This window comes from Leucoraja erinacea, chromosome 22 (genome assembly GCF_028641065.1).
Source record: "Leucoraja erinacea ecotype New England chromosome 22, Leri_hhj_1, whole genome shotgun sequence".
Classification (NCBI taxonomy): domain Eukaryota; kingdom Metazoa; phylum Chordata; class Chondrichthyes; order Rajiformes; family Rajidae; genus Leucoraja; species Leucoraja erinaceus.
Genome location: NC_073398.1, coordinates 20,520,307 through 20,541,212, shown reverse-complemented (window position 1 = coordinate 20,541,212; position 20,906 = coordinate 20,520,307). Strand labels below are relative to the sequence as shown.

The following is a 20,906-nucleotide window of genomic DNA, read 5'->3' as shown; positions in this document are numbered from 1 at the left end:
TATACTTTCCACAATACTCCAGAGGAAGGAACAGAGGGTAAGATATCCAAGTATGCCGATGACACAAAAATAAACAGGAGAGCATGTTGCAATGAGGATATTTGGACCCTGCGACAAAAAAACAGACATGTTGCGTGCACAGCAAAACTTCGACAAATGGCGTTTCATGAGGGAAAGTGTGAGGTCAAGAATTTCAGTAGGAGGAATTACAGAGAAATCCAGGTGTCGATTGCTGGCAGGTGCAGCAAGTGTTAGGGAGGTGAACGTCACATTGGCCTTTACTGTAAATGGGCTGGAGTTTAGAAATAGGGAAGTATTGTCACAATTGAACAGGGATGCTGGTGAGGGCACACCTGGAATCTTTTGCACAGCTGTGATCTGCTTATTTAAGAAAGAATATAATAGCATTGGAATTTGTCCATAAGATGTTCCTTTGGCTAATTCCTACCATGAGTGGATAAAGAAATTAGATCTATGTTCTATGATCTATGTTCTTTGGAATTTAGGAGAATGAGAGGTGATCTTATTGAGGCATAGATGATCCAGAGAGTATAACATGGTAGATCTCATGTGTAAGAAGGAATTGCTGATGCTAGTTTACACCAAAGATAGACACTAAATGCTGGAGTAACTCAGCGGGTCAGGCAACATCTCTGACGAAAAGGAATAGGTGATGTTTCAGGTTGAGACCCTTCGTCAGACATTATGATCACCTATTCCTTTTCCCCAGGGTAAATGTCATGCTGTTTCCACTGGTGAGAGAATCTCAAATGAGGGAATCTAGTCAGACGATTATTTTGACAGTAGTTTGAGACTGAGATGCATAGGAACCTCTTCTCACAGAGGTTGGTGAATTTCTGGAATTCTCAGTGCTGCAGGGTTAGGGAGACTGGATCACCAGAGGGTGTTAGTAGAAGAAATATACATGTTATTTTTTAAAGATCAGGGAACTTGGTGCTGTGTGAAACCGGCACCAAAGGGGTGACCCTGGGGGCAGATCAGTCATTATCACAATGAATGTAGGGCATGCTGGAGGGGCCGAATGACCTACTAACATATGTGCTATCCAAATAAGCTCGACAATCACATCCGGAGAATAGTCCCCCCCCCCCCCCCCCCCCCCCCCCCCCCCAATAAAAGACCCCCCCCCCCCCCCCCCCCCAAATAAAGACTCCTGAAGTGTCTGCAGGGGATGGGGAATAAACGCCTGCATGACTGATTGAGTATAGTACGCTTACTCCCAGTTCAACAATGGTTACAAGCACATTTCCAGTCAGTAAAATACTCCAGCTGCCTTTATTAACCATTTTGGCACATAACATCGCCCACGGTGAATTTTCTCTGGATCAAGTTAAATGCAAGACTGTATTTAGTTGTGTGTTGTTCAACTATAACAAGTACAAAGATAATGAAACTACGGACCTTTGGAGATATTCCATTACAATGAAGAGATACATTGTGCGAGAACTGTGCGTGAATTCTGGACACTTCTTTTGCTCTAAAAAGATACGAAGTGCTGGAGTAACTCGACGGGTCCGGCAGCATCTCCGGAGAACATGGACGGGACGTTTCTGGTCGTGACTCTTCTTGAGACCCTCTGGAGGACATGGGTAGTTAACCTATCAGGTCGGGACCCTGCTTCAGACTTCTTTGGCTTGTAAACCAGCATCTGCAGTTCCTTTGTATCTGATTCATTTTCCTTGTGAGTTCACCGCCCAACAGCTGAAAAGCCCCGCTGTAGAATTTAAAGATAGGATTTTAATTTCAGCAATGCCCGCATGAATCGCGGTCATAATGACAGTAGTAGGATACACTGTCGCAACGTTTATTTTCCACGAAATCATGTGTTTAAATTTACTGGGCTGGCTTCTTTACGCTGCGCTCGCTGATAGGAACCAGGGCTGTTCGGGGGCGGGGTGGGAATCTGCTGCCGGCTTTTATCCTTGCCTGTGTGTGTGAGGCTGAGTCAATGCTGAGAAACAGCATCATCTGTATTCTTGGACTCCGCGCTGACTCGCTTCTGACAACGCAGCGAGGCTCATCGGGTTTCTGCTTTCTGGACGTATCGTTTAAAGATTAACTAAGTGACCGATAAAATGCACTGTTACAGAAGTCATAATCTCAATTGTCTCTTAGCTACCTTAGGGTTGCTCATATCTTGTTCTCAAGGTGTGGAATACATCACTACATGTGGACTCAGGTGTTCTCAGGTATAATATTGATATTTTGAAACAGGAATGTAAATACTCAATTTTAAAGTCAAGCTTAGACGTTGTAACATTTCATTAAACTTTTGAACAGTTTTCTCTAATTAATGTTTGTCAATTTACTATGCCATGTCCCATCTCTATAAGACGTTATTTTCCTTTACAAAAGTGTGTGTGTTGTTGCCGCTAACTTCAGGTTTCGGATGTTTCTCAATTAAGTTTTTTTTTAAACTATTCTCAAATTTGGATTGAACTCAAACACATGTGGGAAACATCGGCCCTCAAGACATCGTTTTGATTCATTCCTATTTCTTTTGATCGAAGTTGTAAAAGCAGGACAGGAATGGTTCTTCTTCATGGTGAATGTTGACTAATGTTTTGGCTGGGAGAGCGGAAAAACAAACCTATGGGTATGTCCATTGGGATTCAGAAGAATAAGAATAAGAAAAAGCATTTCTGGAGAAAATAAATTGACCTTGACCTACTGACCAGACGACCTAGCCATTTTCTCCAGAGATGTTGCCTGACCCACTGAGTTACTCTAGCATTTGTGTCTATCTGCACTTAAGGTAGTCCCAGGTACAGCAAGAGTATTCATTAATTTGAAGGGTTTCATTTCATTAATGTTCAGGTGTTCAATATATTTTTCCATGTATGTGCAGTAGACTGAGGGAACTGCCCTGATTCCTTTGTCCTACAGCACTTCACTTTCTCTGAACTTGATCTGAACAGATTTCCAGTCTGCTTGCTAGAGGCAAGGAATGCATTGAAAAACGTGACCAGTAATCTGAGTGAAGAACCTGAGCAACAAACTGAAGGAGTGCCTCAGCAAAACTACCTGCCCTTCAGAACTGTGGTCAAGGAGACTTCATGTAATATTCCTTGACCATTTAATATACACCAAGCAGGTGACAAGGATGGAGGCAATCTGATCCACGCTTCACATTGTACGCTGCTGCTAAAGTAGGACGCCCCGTCTATGATCTCTTTGGATGTCGGGAGATGAAGATTCTGACATTGTTAGAGCACAATACTTAATGCTTGGAGGTGCACGCAGACTTAGTAACAGCAAGCACGCAGCCTCAGTCAGATCCTTAAGCCATGTAAACTGCTTACTAGGCATTCCACTAGACAATAAAGCAGATCAGTTAAAAATTGAAACATAGTCTTTTAACTTTGATCGGTGTTTTGTTGTAATGGATTTTTAATGCAACTTTCACTTATTCCTGTGGTATTTGTGGTCTCCCGTTAAAAAGCATATTGTCAGTTTTGTGTAGTTATGCATCTCAGCTACGATAACATCTAACCAGAAACCTAACAATATGCACATAATCTTTCTGGCACAGTATTCTTTTTCTTGCAGAGATTCAGCCACTAGCAAGGTAACTGTGTCTTCATTGCTCTAGAAATGCCTTCAATATGGGTAGGCAGGAAATTGTGTTTTAGTTCATTGTATTAGTGCACAATATTATGCCGAGTCTATTCAGCCAAGGCTGTTGGCCATGAAGTGTATTTAACCATTTAATTAACAGCCAGAGGAAATAAAACTATGTAACATTTCACCTGTATTTTGCTTGGTAATAGAGGTGAGGTTATTAGCACTGGTTAAGTAAATTAGATGGCAATTTCTGCTTTTCATACATGTATAATTAAAAGTAGAAATCAGGAAACTGTTATTGGAACTGCACTGGTAGTTCATGAGTATCTTGCTGGGTGACTCAGCATTCATGCACAAGAAGATCTTGAAGCTGCTGATTCATAAATACCCAATAAGCGTACCCAAAAATCTGAGTCATTCATATGTAATTCGGACTCATTTGCTAATAAGCAACCTAATAATTAAAATTTCATTTCATAGTTATAGACTCAAATCCAAAAATGTACTATTTAAAAAATCTGTTCTTTTAACCCCTTCTCTTTCTTTCTCTGGCCAAATCCAACCTCTCCGGTAGCTTTCCTTTATATACATGATTTTACATTGAATGAAATCCATTTCCAAGTTTGTATGCCTTAGTATGGATTCCAATTGCTTGAAGAGACATTTCTGTGCACAATGCTCCCATGGGCTGAAGAGGAGGCCACACATAAGACTAGGAATGGATATAAAGAACAGCTAAAAAGTCCATGAAAAATGTTTACTGCTAACTTTAACTGTAGTTAATGGTTAATTCAATCACAAAATCCAGTGGGATATTGTTTTGCTATTTCTTGTTTTTTTTTTGTAGGCATCAAGAGTACATAATATGTAATTCACGTGATCTTGGAGGCTTGATACTTAGTACTCCCATCACATTTTCCAATTGGAAGTTCTAGATGACTTGGCTAAAACATTGTGCTGCAGAACATAAAGCCTGAGCTGCAGTATTTCATTCAGCAGTAATTGGAAGAACTATATTTTAAGCTTCTGATTTATTTCATAAGGATCACAAAGTGATTGTTTGATGCTGTGAAGGTTCAAGCCAATGTGTTGAGGAGCAGCACGATGGCGTAGTGGTAGAGTTCCTGCCTTACAGCTACAGAGACCCAGGTTTGATCCTGACTATGAGTGCTGTCTGTGTGGAGTTTGTACCTTCTCCCAGTGAGCGTGCGGGTTTTCTCCGGGTGCACTCGGAGAAAGTGCCACACTCCAAAAATGTACAAGTTTGTAGGCTAATTGGCTTTGGTAAAAATTGTAAATTGTCCCCCGTGTGTAGGATAGTGTTAGTGTACGGGTGATTCCTGGTTGGTGCGGACACAGTGGACCAAAGGGCCTGTTTCCGCACTGTATCTCTAAACTAGAAACTAAACTAAACTGAAATGGGCAATTTAGAAATGATCAAAATCTATCTAAATTTGATAATGTCTTACAGTAAAGAAAAATAAAATGTAAAATACTGGTATTCACGTTTTGGCTTCACGCAAGAAAAAAATTGTGTTCAATTTCTGATGGTCTGCAATATAAATGGAATAACCTGATGGTAAAAGCACTCATTGTAGATGAAGAGGAGAAATAGAAGTATAGTTTGATGTGCGCGCATTGTCTTGTTACCAGGGGAGTTTTCAGTCTGCCACATACAATATGAAATTCTTAGTTAGACACAAAGTGCTGGAGTAACTCAGCAGGTCAGTCAGCATCCTCTGGAGAAAAAGGATGGGTGAAGTTTTGGGTCGGGACCCTTCTTCAGACTTAGCTCAGATTCTTAGTGTTTGTTTTAATCTCGAGGACTGCTGCAGACATAAAGGAAGAACCACGTCCTGTGACAATTTACGGAATTATTTACTTTGTACCAACTTCAGTTGCAAATTACACCCTGGTTGTAACATGCATGATATGGATCATGTGAAAAAGAGCAACTACTTACGGGCCTGTATTAGTGGTTCACTTTAACACCTTGCTTATTGTGAAATGAATTAAAGGTGAGATCGGTATGTTAAGATGCTACTGGGGTGTGGGATAGTGCAAGGTAATTAATGGCAAACATGGGAGGAATCCTTACCAATATTTTCTTGCTGCTGCGCGCTCTTCGGTTTGATCTCTTTGATCAGAGATCTACACTGAAAACTCATTTATCTTTTATTTCACTTTGGCTCTTTTACAGAAATGTACACACAAATGTATTACAGACACTTGAACTGCTGCAGGCAAATACATTCACCTTTTGTATGGACATAAAACAAAACACATCGACATACTGTACACGCATACATTCAAATGACGCAGAAAGTCTAATTCATTGTTTTTGTTCTTTTAGGGTCTACAATGTAGAAGCAAACATGTGGCTACTCGTGAGTATCTCATAAAATTTGAAGCTATTTAATCTAGAAGAAAGGTAAATAAACTAGTTCTGTTCATGACCCAAAAGTGTTTTAAGTTTGTGTAGGAAGGAACTGCAGATGCTGGTTTAAGCCGAAGATAGACACAAAAAGCTGGAGTAACTCAGCGGGTCAGACAGCATCTCTGGAGAAAAGCAAAGGGCGATGTTTCCGGTCAAGACCCTTCCTCAGGCTGAGATTCAGGGGAGAGGGAACTGGGAGATAAGTTTCCTATCGCCAGCATGGCTGCTGCACGGGTAGTACTGCTGTTTGGTGTCAAAGACAATTCCTTCACCAAACCAACAATGAGATTTTGCTGGTGACTGAATTTAGATGGGACAAACTAGTTTACAATCCTAGCACAATTATTTATTTTATTTGTTTCTGTTCATTCCTGCTCTGCAATATTGGTCATAGCACAGTCCCATCATATGCACAAGAAGTAAATACTCGCATATTAATCATGCTGACTTTTTACTACTTTATTCCTGTTTTGCCAAAATTAATCCTTTCTGTTGAGTTATTCATGGGGAAGCCAATTGCCACATTGATTTAAATGCTTCCACATTTGGCACCGGGACTGTATGCTACAACAGTGTTCAGGATGATGCAGGGCGGCAGGGTGGTCATGAAATGGGAAATGTAATTGTACAATTTGATGAGTTGCCCATTAATATGAATTCAAATCTCATCATGCCAGCTTTGAAATTTAAACACATTCAATAATCCAATTAGCCCAGTTTGTTTTTGAGGAGCAGGAAATGTTGCAATTTATGACTGACCTTGGTTGAACGGAGAAACTGCAGTAGATGTTGTCCTTCACACAAAGGGCGAGGGTGGCTATTACTGGAGACCAGGTTTTTCCAGTCAATGATGAATACATTGAACATTGCAAAATAAGCACCCTAACTTGGGACTATACATTAAATTATAGTTTATCTTCCAATATATGATTTGATTAGAACATACAAACAGAATGGGGCAAGAGTTGTCCCTCTAACCTGCTCCGCATTCTCATTGATCCAATATGCTTATCCATCTAGAGTAGGACCACATTCCTACTCTCTCTTCATTCCCTCTGACTCTCATTACCAATCTCTTCTTGAAAAAACATAATTACTCCCTCTCCTCTTTTCCTCTTTATTAGTAGGGGGCAAGAGTTGCCCAAGGTTTGTTATTCTCTGAGAAAATAAATTCCTCCTCTGCTCTGCCTGAAATGGGCAATCCTTTACTCATGTCTATCAATACTTTGACCTGGATAGTAAACATTTAGAGGGATATGACCAGGCAAGGGTCTAGTTTGGCAGGGCTTCTATCTCAGCATGGATGCATTGGGCCAAAAGTCCTGTTTCTGTGCTGTATGATTCTATGACTCTAATTGTATGCGTTTTATCATTTTGTAGGTTACCATGAGAGTGGCTGTCACCAACAACCATCATCAATGCCCTCAAACATTTTTGAGGACCTCAAAATATTGACAGTGTTGAAATGCATGAAGGAAAGACAATGTTCCCTATTTCTGAAGGTTAAAGGGACATTGATACTCAATGGTATGTGTTTTCTATATATTTTTTAATCAAGCTGCAAAATTACGTGCTATGATTTTTAACATTATTGGAGAAAGTTTCTTGGGTTTGTCCATTATCCCCTCAGGAAATTTGTATAAACTTTGCAAAAGCAGTAACAGCAGCCACTGGGAGCCATGTCTACAACTTTAGATCTGTGTAATTGGGCAGGAAACATTGCAGCATTACATGACAGTTGCTGCTTCATGACCAGCACCAGAGATCAGGGATCGGTCCTGACTATGGGTGCTGTTTGTATGGAGTTTGAACATTCTCCCTGGGTTTTCTCCCTCTGCTCCAGTTTCCTCCCCATTCCAAAGACGTGCAGGTTTGTTCTGGAAGTGTCGGCGCTGCCTTGGCAGCTGCAGTTCACCTGCAGTCCGTCTGTTCTTTCTTTTGTTGTTGTTTTCTTGTCCTGTTTTAGTTAGTTATTTGAGTTATTTGGTTGTGTATGTGTGGGGGGGGGAGGGGGGGGGGGGGTGGGAGAGAAACTTGTTTTAGTCTCTTCCTTCGGGAGGATGCGACTTTTCTTGTCGTATCCCCCGTCTCTGTCTCCGTCTGCGCTGAGGCCTAATGGTGGAGCTGGCGGCCTCCAACTGGGACCGGCCTCGGGGCTCCGGAGGCAGAGCCAGCTGCGACTTACCAGCGCGAGGCTGGCCGACTTCGGGGCTGTAGTGGCGTTCCAGCGGCGGCCCAACTTGGGGCTGAGGTGGTGTTCCGGCGGCGGCGGCGGCCCGACTCGGGGCTGTGGCGGCGACCCGACAGGTTGGCGACCTGTTTTTCCGGAGCTCCCGCAACAAGAGCTACGTCCGCTGGACTGGAGGGCGGCAGCTTCGACCACCCCGGGCCGCGGAGTTTGAACCGGCCCGTTCGTGGAGCACGGTTGAGCCGCGGGACTTACTTGCCATCATCCGGTGGAGTCACAACATCGGAGGCCTGGATCGCCTCAGTGCAGAGGGAGAACAAGGAGAGAAGAGACAAAGACCTAAGACTTTTGCCTTCCATCACAGTGAGGAGGTGCCTGGTGAACTCACTGTGGTGGATGTTAAATTTGTTTGGTATTGTGTTTTGTTATTTTATTATATGTATGACTGCAAGGCAACGAAATTTCGTTCAGACCGAAAACTTTGACTTTGACTTTGAATAGACTTCTGTAAATTCCCCTATTGTGTAGAACTTAGAACTAGTTTACGGGTGATTGACTGTGGGCCCCAGGCCTGTTTACACGTTGTATCTCTAATCTAAGCTAAACATTGTCAGTATTTTAGGCAGCCAACATTGCAGATCAGGTCATTCTCCTATTAATTTCACCTGGCTTTTGTAACAGTGATTTTATGTACACAATTCACTGCATTCTGCAAAGATGGAACACTGTTTTCTTTTGGAGATAAGGTTGCTGTAGTTTCTGTTCTGGCCTGTTCTTTTTATACAGACTCTATTTTCCAAGTGAAATGACTCAAAGAACAGATGCTCAAAGAACAGTTTTTTATGAGCCATCTGCTCTCCTCACCCCAGACAGGTTCAGGAGTAGTCCTTCGAGCCAGCACCGCCATTCAATATGATCATGGCTGTTCATCTAAAATCAGTACCCCGTTCCTGCTAATTCCTTTAGCCCTAAGAGCTAAATCTAACTCTCTCTTGAAAACATCCAGTGAATTGGCCTCCACTGCCTTCTGTGGCAGAGAATTCCACAGATTCACAACTCTCTGGGTAAAGAAGTTTTTCCTCGTCTCAGTCCTAAATGGCCTACCTCTTATTCTTAAACTGTGACCCCTGGTTCTGGACTCCCCAAACATCGAGAACATTTTTCCTGCATCTAGCCTGTCCAATCCTTTAAGAATTTTATATGTTTCTCTAAGATATCCTCTCATCCTTCTAAATTCCAGTGAATACAAGCCCAGTCGACCCATTCTTTCATCATGTATCAGTCCCGCCAGTGTTGTCAGTAAATATTTTTGTGTTTCCAAGGTAATTTAATATGTGAACTATCAGAAAGTTTGTTTTTACTGCCTAGTGATGAAGAAATGCCCCCTCCAAATTGTACTATCTAATTTCATCTGGTGACTAGATCTTCAAAGTTTTGGAGGTAATTGAATTAGAATGTTTAATGATGCATCCAGAAATAATGATAATCCATTGCCTTGAGTGGCTGAAATCAGTAGTTTCAAATAAATTTGTTGCATGTTTGAATTATACTTCCTCAGCATTATCACGTTTTCCTGGTGGGTGGAGTAGTTTAGTGTCAAATCCATACAGTGTTGTTTTACAGCATGGGTGGAGAAGGAGAAGGAGTAATGAACACTGCCCAATATACTCAGCTTCCATTTACTTCCTTCTGGTCAGTTGTGGAGCAGCATTGAAGGCATTCATGGAAGTATTTGCACCTCAAACAATTGTTTCTGACTGGTTGTACATGAAAAAAGTGATGGGAAGGAAGGGCAGGTGCAGCACATGTGGTCCTCAAGACTACATCACTATTCAGGAAGGTCATGGCTGTCCTTTACTTCCGATATCTCCACTTCCTGTCCTATTCTCCTGATTGTGATTTGTGGTGACAACGCTTTTGACAAGTCTATTACTTTCTGCTGGAACAGAGATTCATAAGCCGTGTTATAATCTTACCTGTAAGCAAACAAGGCAATAAGAAGCACCGGTCCCAGTTCTTCAATCTGAAGAAGGGTTCTGACCCAAAACGACACACATTCTTTTTCTCCAGAGGTGCTGTCTGACCCGGCACTTTGTATATATCTTTGATATAAACCAGCATCTGCAGGTCTTTGTTTCTACAAGTTGGAAGGGAATTGGGTAAAGAAGAAATATTTCATTTTGTTAAACTTCAGGCAAGTATTTGTAAGCTGCACTGAGCTGCTGGAGGATAAAGAGGTCAGTCTAAACATTTCATTCCGTTTGATTTCCCTATAGAATCTAGCAGTTGTTTGAGGACTGGGTATAGGTGGGTAGGTAAATTCCCCCAATTAATGTATCTGCGCTCCTCAATCTTATAATATATGGATTTGTCTATGATGCAAAGCCAAAAACTAATATGGAGGCTAATACCACTGCTCCTCCTTGTATTCCCATATATGGTCTGTCATTTCCAAAGTGTCTTATGTACCTTTTGTTCTTGTGTTCCAGAACACATCCGTGGTGTGGAGATATGCTCTTCTTCGACGAACTACTTTCAAACCCAATGTATAACTGTGAAATTCAATAAACAGAATTATAAGGAGTTCATTGCACAACCTGTAAGTTTGAAAATCTGTGTTCAATTAATAAGATTGATTAGACAAGACATGATAACATTGAATGAAATTCTGCTATGAAACACCAAGGTCCATTAGTTAGTCTTGTAATTGTATGTTTAGGATTTAAATATTTATTGGCTGGAAGAGCAAACAGATAACTGAAAAAAGTCACTGTGACATTAGGTAGGATGAATCACAGGACATAGGACATAGGCAAAAGGACATTTATTGTCACATACACCAATTGGTGCAGTGAAATTTGAGTTACCATGCAGCACACAAATGAGATAAACCCAACACTATAGAATGTAACATAAAACATAAAACATCCCCCACAGCAGAATCAACGTTTCCCACTGAGAGGTAAGGTAATAATGTTCAGTCCTCTTCCTCATGTTCACCCGTGGGCTGGGCCAATTGAGGCCTACGCAGTCACTGCGCTAGCGGCCCAATGTTTCAGGCCCCCTCGCCGGGGATGGTGAAACTCCGACGTCGGACCGGAAGAACACTCTCAGCGGTTTGGAGTTTCCGAATCGGCCGCTTCCTACCTGAGACCGCGGCTCCCAAAGTCTGCAGGCCGAGCTGGGCGGAGCTCCAACACTGGCGACCTCAGCGAAAGATGCCAGAAACACAGCTCCACGGTGTTAAAGTCGGCAGGCCCTCTGGAGCGATGGAATTCAGTGCTGCACAGCCGCTGAAGCTCTGGCCGGTCTCCGGCAGGAAAGGCTGCACCAATCCAGATGGTAGTCCGCGAAGAGGGGGCAAAGATACGGCTGTAAAATCTCAGCTAGTAATCAAACATCTTTGAGGAATGGAAACCTTCCATGCTATCAGTTTGGCCCACACGTGGCTCCAATTTGACCTTTTAGTTACTTAGTGGAGTGAACCTTTGATATCCTCCTGCCTTGTCCTTAGAAGGCACTCAATTATATCAAAAGATTGCATTGAACTTGGCAAGAATGCAATGACAAGGGCCCTCCGACTCTCCCTTTCAGCGCAATTCAAAGTGAACAATAAGCACAGACCTTACCACCACTGCATATTTTGAAAAATAAATAAAAAATGTTGCTTTGTAGGCTGAAATTAGCCCCGAGACATGACAAATCAAACATCTTTGAGGAAATCCAAATTTGGCATGGATTAGAATTTCCCAAATTTATTTAGATTTGTTAGCAACAACATATACTTCATCTGAGTTGCATGAGCAATGATATGACTAAATAAAAATATATAGTAGCTTTACTCAAAAAATGATAAGATGGAATCAGAGTTGCTATATTTTCTGGGATCCCAACTAAAGATTCAGATTCATTATTCCTTATGGTATTATTTAGATTCATTTAGACTTCCTGGTTAGATTTTGCTACTAAGATCTGATTACTTCATGCTTTGAAAATGAATGTCCAAAAATAAGACTTTGACATTTGGCTTTGAATAGAGGCATGGTTAATCTGCACTTGACCTTCTATGGAGCAGTTATATAGATGAATGCATCAATGCAATTGTCAGCACATGCATTGGACATTGTTAGATGCAGTATAAATGTGAGCTTGACATTTATCATGCAGGCTGTTTTTACAAATTACTGTGTAACTTGAGTTGCACCGAGTAGGAATATAATTGTTCCGGTTCATATCAGGTGCATTAGATGAATAAACGCTCCTGACTCTTGAAATTTATCCGTCTTGACATATTGTCTTTTCAATGCGCTTTCATTAGCCATGCCAAAAATGCGTTAATATCGAGGAAGTTTCTAATTATTCCGCTTGATATTGTTGGGTCAAATTCCTGCCTTGTATTCTTTAGAAGAAGGAAATCCCAAGGTGCTTACCTTAAAATTAGCTACAGGGAGAGGTTAGACGGACTTTGATTGTTTTTTTTCTGGAGTGCTGGAGGTTGCGAGGAGACCTGTATATGAAATTATACCTTATCTATACCCTATCTATATTGAGTGGATAGTTAGAACCATTTCCCAGGATGAAAAATCAAATACTGGAGGGCATAGCTTTCTGGTGAGAGGGGCAAAGTTTAAAGGGGCAAGTTTTTTTCTTTTGCACAGGTGAATGCTTGGAATGTGCCATGTTTGTTGTGGTGCTCAGAATTAAACTACCTGAAGATTAACTAAGGATCGATATATTTTTAGCAAAGCTACCATGCTTTTTATTCTGTTCCTTCCATATAATTTAATATGGTTTAAAAAAATATTCGTACTAACTTGTCTTGGTGGCTATAGGTGTGAGAGTTTGTAAAGTAGAAGGCTATTAAAATAGAATTTACTGTTGGTGATGTCACCACTGCAGCTCATTGTGCCACATTTGTTTGTACTATTTGGACAGGAAGGATAATGCCTCAGAATAAATTTCTAGCCTTATATTCATGTCCTTCCAGCTATCAAAGGTGTATTCACCATAATGATATATTTTGAGGGAAACTATGGATTGCTAATGGAAAACATGCCTATTTCAAAGAATGAGCATTCAAGCATATCCTTTGAAAAATCAAATGAACAATTTATTTTGTTATATATTGTGCAGTAAATAAATCTGATGGTTGGACCTATTTGTTGGCCTTCATGGTTTGCTATTGTGCTGATGTCCATGGCAATGTGAAAAAGAACAATACAGAATAAAGAGATTGAATTATGCCACATTGCAGAGATTAATTTTTGCTTTTAATGTTTTATGTTTTATTCTTGATTGTTTACTGTATGTCGTGTTGTTACTTGCGAGCAGAGCACCAAGGCAAATTCCTTGTATGTGTATATACTTGACCAATAAACATTAATTAATTCATTCATTCGTTCTTTCCTTAAATCGGGACGACAGATGTCGCAATGGGCTAAGTGTTCGGCTGGCGACCGGAAGGTAGCCGGTTCGAACCCCGCTTGGAGTGCATACTGTCGTTGTGTCCTTGGGGCAAGACACTTCACCCACCTTTGCCTGTGTGTAAATGTAATGTAATTATGTGAAGCACTTTGGGGTCAATGCAAGTTGACTATAAATGTGCTATATAAATAAGAATAGAAGATTAAAGGGGTAATTTAATTGAAGAATTAAAGGACTTAATAGGCTAGATGTTGGGAAACCATATTTTTTCTTAAAGGGAATCCAGAACAGTGGGGCACAACTTTAAAATGTCCCAGGTTGACTATTTAATATTAACATCAGAATTTCCACAAGGGTTAGAGGGAATTTGGAACTACCCCTCAAACAGCTGCTTGTGGGTGACTAATTGAAAAATGCCATAACTTTATTCAGCAGGGCCTTAAGGGATATGTGTCCAATGTGAATGAAAGTAGTTTTGATCAACCAGAGCCTAGGGTATTGGCCAGGGGTATTGAATAGTGGTGTGTCTCCCATCTCCTGTCTCCCATCTTCCAGTCATGATGATTGATTGATATTGTTGTTTTCAAATCTGCATCTGAGAATAGCTGGTTCGGATTCAGCAAATATGCAAGATCATAAAAGTCAACCATTTCCAGTCGGAATTTCTAGGCTTCCTTGGAACCTTTACATGTAGTTTAAACAAAATTCAGAATAGGAAATTCTGTTTTCATGATTATGTTCACCTGAGGAAGTAACCTATAATATTTGTATTTCTTTCATTGCAGGTGTTTGTTGAGTATGATTGCTTCAGTACTTCAATTGCTGAGCGTAGTTCTGTCACCATTCGAACAATCCCTTACTATTGTGGTGTTGATCTACAACAAGAGCATCGAGTAGAAGGTAAAATACACGCAGCTTTGTGCACTATCCAATATCAAACTTTTCTTTGGTTCTACACTGAATTTTTCTGATGTGATTATTTTTTACTGTGATACGAAGTCGTATGATTATTATTTATATCAATGATACGAAGTCGTAAACACAATGACGAATATTTGTGTTTGAACTTTGAGAAGTTTTGGGTGAAATTTCGTACGGGTGAATATTAAAAATGTTTTTAAAACTAAAAACATCAACAGTGAATATTATGAAAAACATATATTTCAGGGTTATTGACAACATAGAGAAACATTGCAGTTTGAGGCAGTACAGTGGTGCAGCGGTAGAGCTGCTGCCTCACAGCTTCAGAGTCCCAGGCTCTATCCTGATTACAGATGAAATTAACTGTTCCAGAATTTAAAATCATTCTTCATCCTTGTCACGGCAAAAACCTTTTAATTGGTACATATGAAATATTTTAAAATTGGATTTTTGATTTAATGAGGAAACCAAAAAAAAACATTAAATTAAAGTGTCATAAGGTGCTGGAATCTTGAGTGAAACACAAAGTGCTGGAGTGACTCAGTGAGTTGTCAGCATCTGTGAATGATCTGGATAATTGATGTCGTGGGTCGGGACCCTTCTTAAACTGTTATACATGTACAATAATTCTTGAAATAAATGTTGTCTTTATAAGAGTTCAACTGATTTTGATTTTTTCTAATGTTAGATTGTACAGATAAAGATATTGGACGAAATATCCCAACTTGCAGAGGTATAGTAATATTCTAAAACTGCATTATATGGTCCATGTCATTCAGCTTGTATATTCATCTCTTTATATTTAATTCTATATGTCCCATTGTGTTAAACCATTTTCTTCAAGGGTTAAAAGAGAATATATATGTTGGTCTCTGTCCTTCAGCATTCAATGTTGTTGAGGAGATTGATTTTATTTTGTCCACTTCCTTGTGTAGAGAAGTAGCTGGTTGTGGCTTAATGCCTCGATAATATTAGCTTGTGTAAATTTGACATTTAAATGTGTGAGGAATTAGTAAAGATTAGCCATTTTCACTGTCATGATGATTTTTTATATATGATATAGAAAATATTTTCATCTTTCAGAATTTGTTTTGAATATGTATGAATGATATTTATCACATTGGAGTTATATATATAAGTTTTCTGATCACATTTTGTTGGATCATCCAATGTTATCAGTCAGTTTTTTGACATAATTCAACATTTATTAAAAATAAATTGGATAGTTATATGGATGGGAAGGGAATGGAGGGTTATGGTCTGAGCGCAGGTATATGGGACTAGGGGAGATTATGTGTTCGGCACGGACTAGAAGGGTCGAGATGGCCTGTTTCCGTGCTGTAATTGTTATATGGTTATGTGGTTATATGGTTATTTACTAATTTAATTACCATTGACTCTTTTACTTTATTTCAGTTGGTAAATTGGACTATGTTATTGAAAAAAAACGGAAGACATTATCAGTCCAAGTCTCAGACTTCCTTGAAGATCATGCCTACCATGTCCGTTTATGCCTCAAATGGTTGGTGTGTGAAGATTTGAGAACAAGTGCATTGGTAATTGTTCACTGTTATAAATTTCATCTCTTCTGAATTCATTGGCCACAAAATATCTGGGCAGACTGCTTGTGGTTTAAGTACAGTGGAGCTGTCACAAAACCTGCTTTTGTTCTGAGCTTGGGAATACTAGCAACTTAATGCAACACATGACCTCTTGTAAGTTGGAGTAATGTCGCATGATCCAACTAGCCTTGGCGTTTATGTTGAAATGTTGTCACAGAAGTTGGATAATTGAGCCCTTTCAATATCATTGAACACAGTCAGCTAATACCTACAGTGAAAAGGAGAGCTCCTCAAACTGTTACACCATTCAGTATGGTCATTATTGGTGGATAACTCAGTCTGAGTCACAAACAATTTACAATTAAATTAACAATAACTCCTCGGAATAACCATATACCCTGTGAGTCCCTGATGGATAATTAAGGGTGGAAATTTCCACTGGAAACTACTGAACATTTTCAGTAATGAGAGAGTCTAGGACCGGAAAACACAGCCTCAAAATGAAAGGGTATACCTTTTCGAGATGAGGATGAATTTATTTCACCAGAGGATGGTGAATCTGTGGAATTAATTGCTGCAGACGGCTGTGGAGGCCACATTATTGGGTATTTTTAAATTGGAATATTTTAAAATATTACGGTTATTGTGAAATTGCTAAAAATATATTTTATTTTGCAGATTGAGGTAGAAGACCCCAAAACTGTCACTTTATCATACTCACACATCTTGCCCTGCCTGTGCATTGAGGTAGGACTTCTGCTGTGGTGGATTCACAAAGTTCATCTGAAGAATTATAATTTGTAAATAATGGGAAATACTATATTCGCTTTTTATGGATGTGCTGACAATGAAAGTTTATCAAAGAAAATCAGGATTTGAATTTGTTGAAATGGGTGAATCTAACCAAGCCCTGGCCATATGTTAGCTGAAATATCTTTGTCAGCTGCCAAAACCACGCACCACAAGACTTGCTGGTTGTCAGCCTTCCAAAAACCATTAATGCTTCAGAATACTGCTGACACTCAACAGCATGTAAAAACTATCAAAAATCATTTTAAAACAAATTTTAAAAAAAAGTAATGAAAATAATTAAATCATTTTAACCCACTTCTTTAAGGCAAACTAAATCTTAAAAAAACAACCTACCTTCTCTATTGTAGTTGTCCCTCTTCATTCAAATACAATGTGTCACCGGTGGGTGTTTGCAGGCAAATATTCTCCAGCGTAACTGCTGTAGGATTGGACGATCCACCCTGGACTCCATGTGTTCTCTAAAGTTGGAATGTAACCGGGAAATCGCTGGTGGAATTTGTCTGACTTGGGGTTCTTGGTTTGCACAGGGTGTCTGAAACTGCTGTCACGTGAGGATGGATTGGAGTGAACGGCAGATGTTTGTGTGCAACTGCCTGGAATTCAGAATTGCCTGCTGACATTGTCAAACATGTTCCAAGCAATACTGTTCTCCAAAGCTTCTTTTTCAATGCAGCGCCAATGTAAATTATTTTCTAGACATAAGGAACTGCAGATGCTGAAATCTTGAGCAAAACACAGTGCTGGAGTAACTTAGCTGGTCAGGTAGCATCTGTGGAGGGTATGGATAGGTGACATTTCATGGTTGGGACCATTCTTTAGACTGATTGTCTAACAAATTATATTTTACTCTGTTCATTTTGAGAACCCTGAACATACCTTTATAACATTTCTAGGGCTGGTCAGCACTTCCTGATGCTACGAGGATCCAAGTTTGTCCATTTAAAAACTGTAAGTCACACAAGTCATTAAAATTGATGATTCTCTTGTGTTTCTGAGATGTTTATGTTAAACGTAGCAGGATGAAATTGGATATAGGGTGGAAATTATGACTGACACCATCAATGAAATGGAATATCTAAAAGGGGCCGATTGGACAGGAACTAATTTTTTTAGGAACTCATTTTTGATTCTACCCATGTCAGATATGTGAATTATGCTCAGTCTTGGCTTTGGCATATTCATGACATCTACATTACAATGCACAGATGCAGAAATCAGGAACACACTAACCTAAGATGCAGCACACTTTGCATTGTTCAATAGTTGTTCAAATTTTAAGGCACTTTGAAAATTCTCCGTCTTTTTACTTCAAGTGAAAGTCCTGGGTTGAAGAGGATTTCTGCTAATGGTTTGTGTCCATGTTTCAGTACAATCTAGTCAAAGTTGGCTGTATGCTGCGATTAACAAGTTTAAAATAGAGATGGGTTTTGTCTGCCTTCTGCAATCTTTCACGATAGTTCACAATCCAATTTCCGAACAGTGCTTAATATGGAAACTCTACCCCTTAATCTTCTATGATACCGAGTCAATGCTTCAATTTTGGCACATGTTATGCCAAGCCCAAAGAAACTACAAAGATGATAATCCAGAATGAGTAAAATCATTGTGAGGCAATGGATCTGCTTTATTTTATAGTTTACGTCAAGGATTATTTTCCCCTGTGAAGGGATTGTAAAACTATCTGCATTACAGCGCCTTCCTGCAAAAATGATGTGAGGATGGAGAGGTGGTAATGCACATGTACAAAGCTTTGACCATTTTTAGCAAAGATCCTATAGCGAGCAAAATAGTCAACTCCTGCTAAATGCAATGGTCTGACGTGTAGTACGCAATGGAGCTGAATGTGGGCCATTTCTCCGTCCAGAACAGTTTGCGTGTGTGATATAGGGTTAGATTCATAATTCTGTTCAATCATATTTCTGTTAAATTTTGTTAAAGATTAATATGTTAACAAATAAAATTCTGTTAATTGTCTTTTTTTAATGTTTTTTTAAAAAGCTTTTCTTTTTAAATGGCTCATGTGCTGTGTTTGAGTTTGAGTTGATTTTTGTATTACTCCTGCACTCTGTAATTCATCTAATCACATGGTTCACAACTGCGGTATTTGGAAAATAATAGCAATATGAAGATTCCAGTTGCTCTGCTCTTGGAATATTGGAATGTTCCTTCATGTTGTTTTGTGTCCATGGAATTGTTTTTCAACTATAAAATGGGTCTGATTTTTCCAATAGCTAGAGAGTGGAATGAGATCTGTCCGTAATGGTGGGGTTATCTAAATGAAGTATTTAAAATAAAATTTGTTTTGCGCTAGATTTAAAAACGACGTATAACTTAAGGATGGTTTCATTCAGCGACCATACAACTGGTTAGTTTGTGTAGGAAAGAACACACATACACACATGTTTGAATGTGATATAGATGTATGTAATCATATAACACACACATATATATTTCTCCAGATTTTTATATATGATGATAAACTTTATTTCGGACTCAAGGCCCAGACCAGGGACAACATTACATAAAAATACGTTGCAAACCTCCCCGCAACTTTGCCCTGGCGTCCCAGCCATGCTGATCCGGGCCAGACTTCCCACACGCCGTGGAAGGAACATAGGCATCTTTTTGCTTTTTATTGTGAGGCAGAAAGAAAATGAGAAGATTTTTACCAAAGATGTTTGATTTTTACATGGATGTTTCCGTAACCGGCTTCTGTCTCCGCACTAGTATCTTTGCTCTGCTATGGCGGACAAAGATGGCGGAGACGGAAGCCGGTTACGGAAAAGGGGCCGAAATTTACCCATGAATCTGCCCATGACCGTGCTATGTCTTTTTTGTTGAGTGGATAATCTTGCTCGCTATAGGATCTTTGATGTTTAGATAGTAGTACCAACCGTTCTTCAACCCTATTTCCGATCTCAGATACGGAGGAACTCTGGAATGACATAACATACAATCACATATTGCAGGAGTTGGCATGGAAACTATCCTGCCCTGTTGATGTTGATGTAACTCTCTGCTCGATGGATGAAAACAATGAGCATTGCATCGATCTACAGGACTCACTCTACAAAGCACCGTTCCAGGTAAAGAAATTAAATTAGAATTTAAATACATTGCGATGATAACATGACAAATCTCCCATCATAATTTTTGTTTTAATTTGGAGGATGGTGGATATATGGAATGAGCTCTAGAGGAGATAGTTGTGGCAGGTAAAGGGCCTATCCCACAATGCGAGTTCACCCAAGATCTCTCCAGAGTTTAAAAAAAAAAATCAAATTTGTGGTACCTCATCACGAGTATTTTTTTACTCTTGGAACTTTTTCACACTGTTGAAAAAAAAACTTCACGAGTTTCCGCGTTTCCCGAGTTACCTGCCGTTAGCATTATGAGCCGCTACGAGACATCCACGAGCTCCGACGTACCCGCTACGTACATTCTACGAGTTTGATTATTTTTTAAACTCTGGAGAGCTCATGGGTAAACTCGCATCATGGGACAGGCCCTTAACTGTAACAACATTTACAAGACATTTGGACAGGTACATGGACAGGAAAGGTTAAGAGAAATATGGGTCAAACACAGGCAAGTTTAAAGCGGTATTTTGGTCGGCATGGGCAAGTTGGGGCAAAGGGCCTGTTTCCATCCTATATAACTCTATGAGTCTAATTAAAGGGGTAGAAATTATACTGGCTTGTAAAGCAGCAGTAATGGAAAGTCAGATACTCGAGAATAATTTCAAAGGAATGAACAGAAAAATTATTCAACTTTCAAAAGGATATAGATAAATGTAAGATGCTCAGGAACAAATCTGGAACAGTGAGGCAACAACACTAATGCTGCCTTTTAGTTATGGCTCTGGATTTCTGGTTTTGAAGTACCTTGACTAGAATGAAAACTAAAATCCCTGTTTTCAAAGGAGAAATCAGCCCTTTAAATATTTAGCGCTTAACTAATCAAACTTAAAAGTTGG

At 39.7% G+C, this 20,906-nt stretch overlaps 1 protein-coding gene across 1 annotated transcript; it reads left to right on the top strand.

Annotated features, from left to right (window-relative positions):
• The first annotated feature begins 1,349 nt into the window (after positions 1 to 1,349).
• On the top strand, positions 1,350 to 20,153 carry LOC129707768 (putative interleukin-17 receptor E-like). The gene is made up of 10 exons (XM_055653053.1): positions 1,350 to 2,210; positions 5,939 to 5,972; positions 7,403 to 7,549; positions 10,700 to 10,809; positions 14,420 to 14,534; positions 15,244 to 15,288; positions 15,972 to 16,111; positions 16,796 to 16,864; positions 17,824 to 17,878; positions 19,853 to 20,153. Exons 1-10 carry the CDS (start codon positions 2,097 to 2,099, stop codon positions 20,032 to 20,034), a joined length of 1,011 nt encoding a protein of 336 aa, XP_055509028.1. The 5' UTR covers positions 1,350 to 2,096; the 3' UTR covers positions 20,035 to 20,153.
• Positions 20,154 to 20,906: the final 753 nt, after the last annotated feature.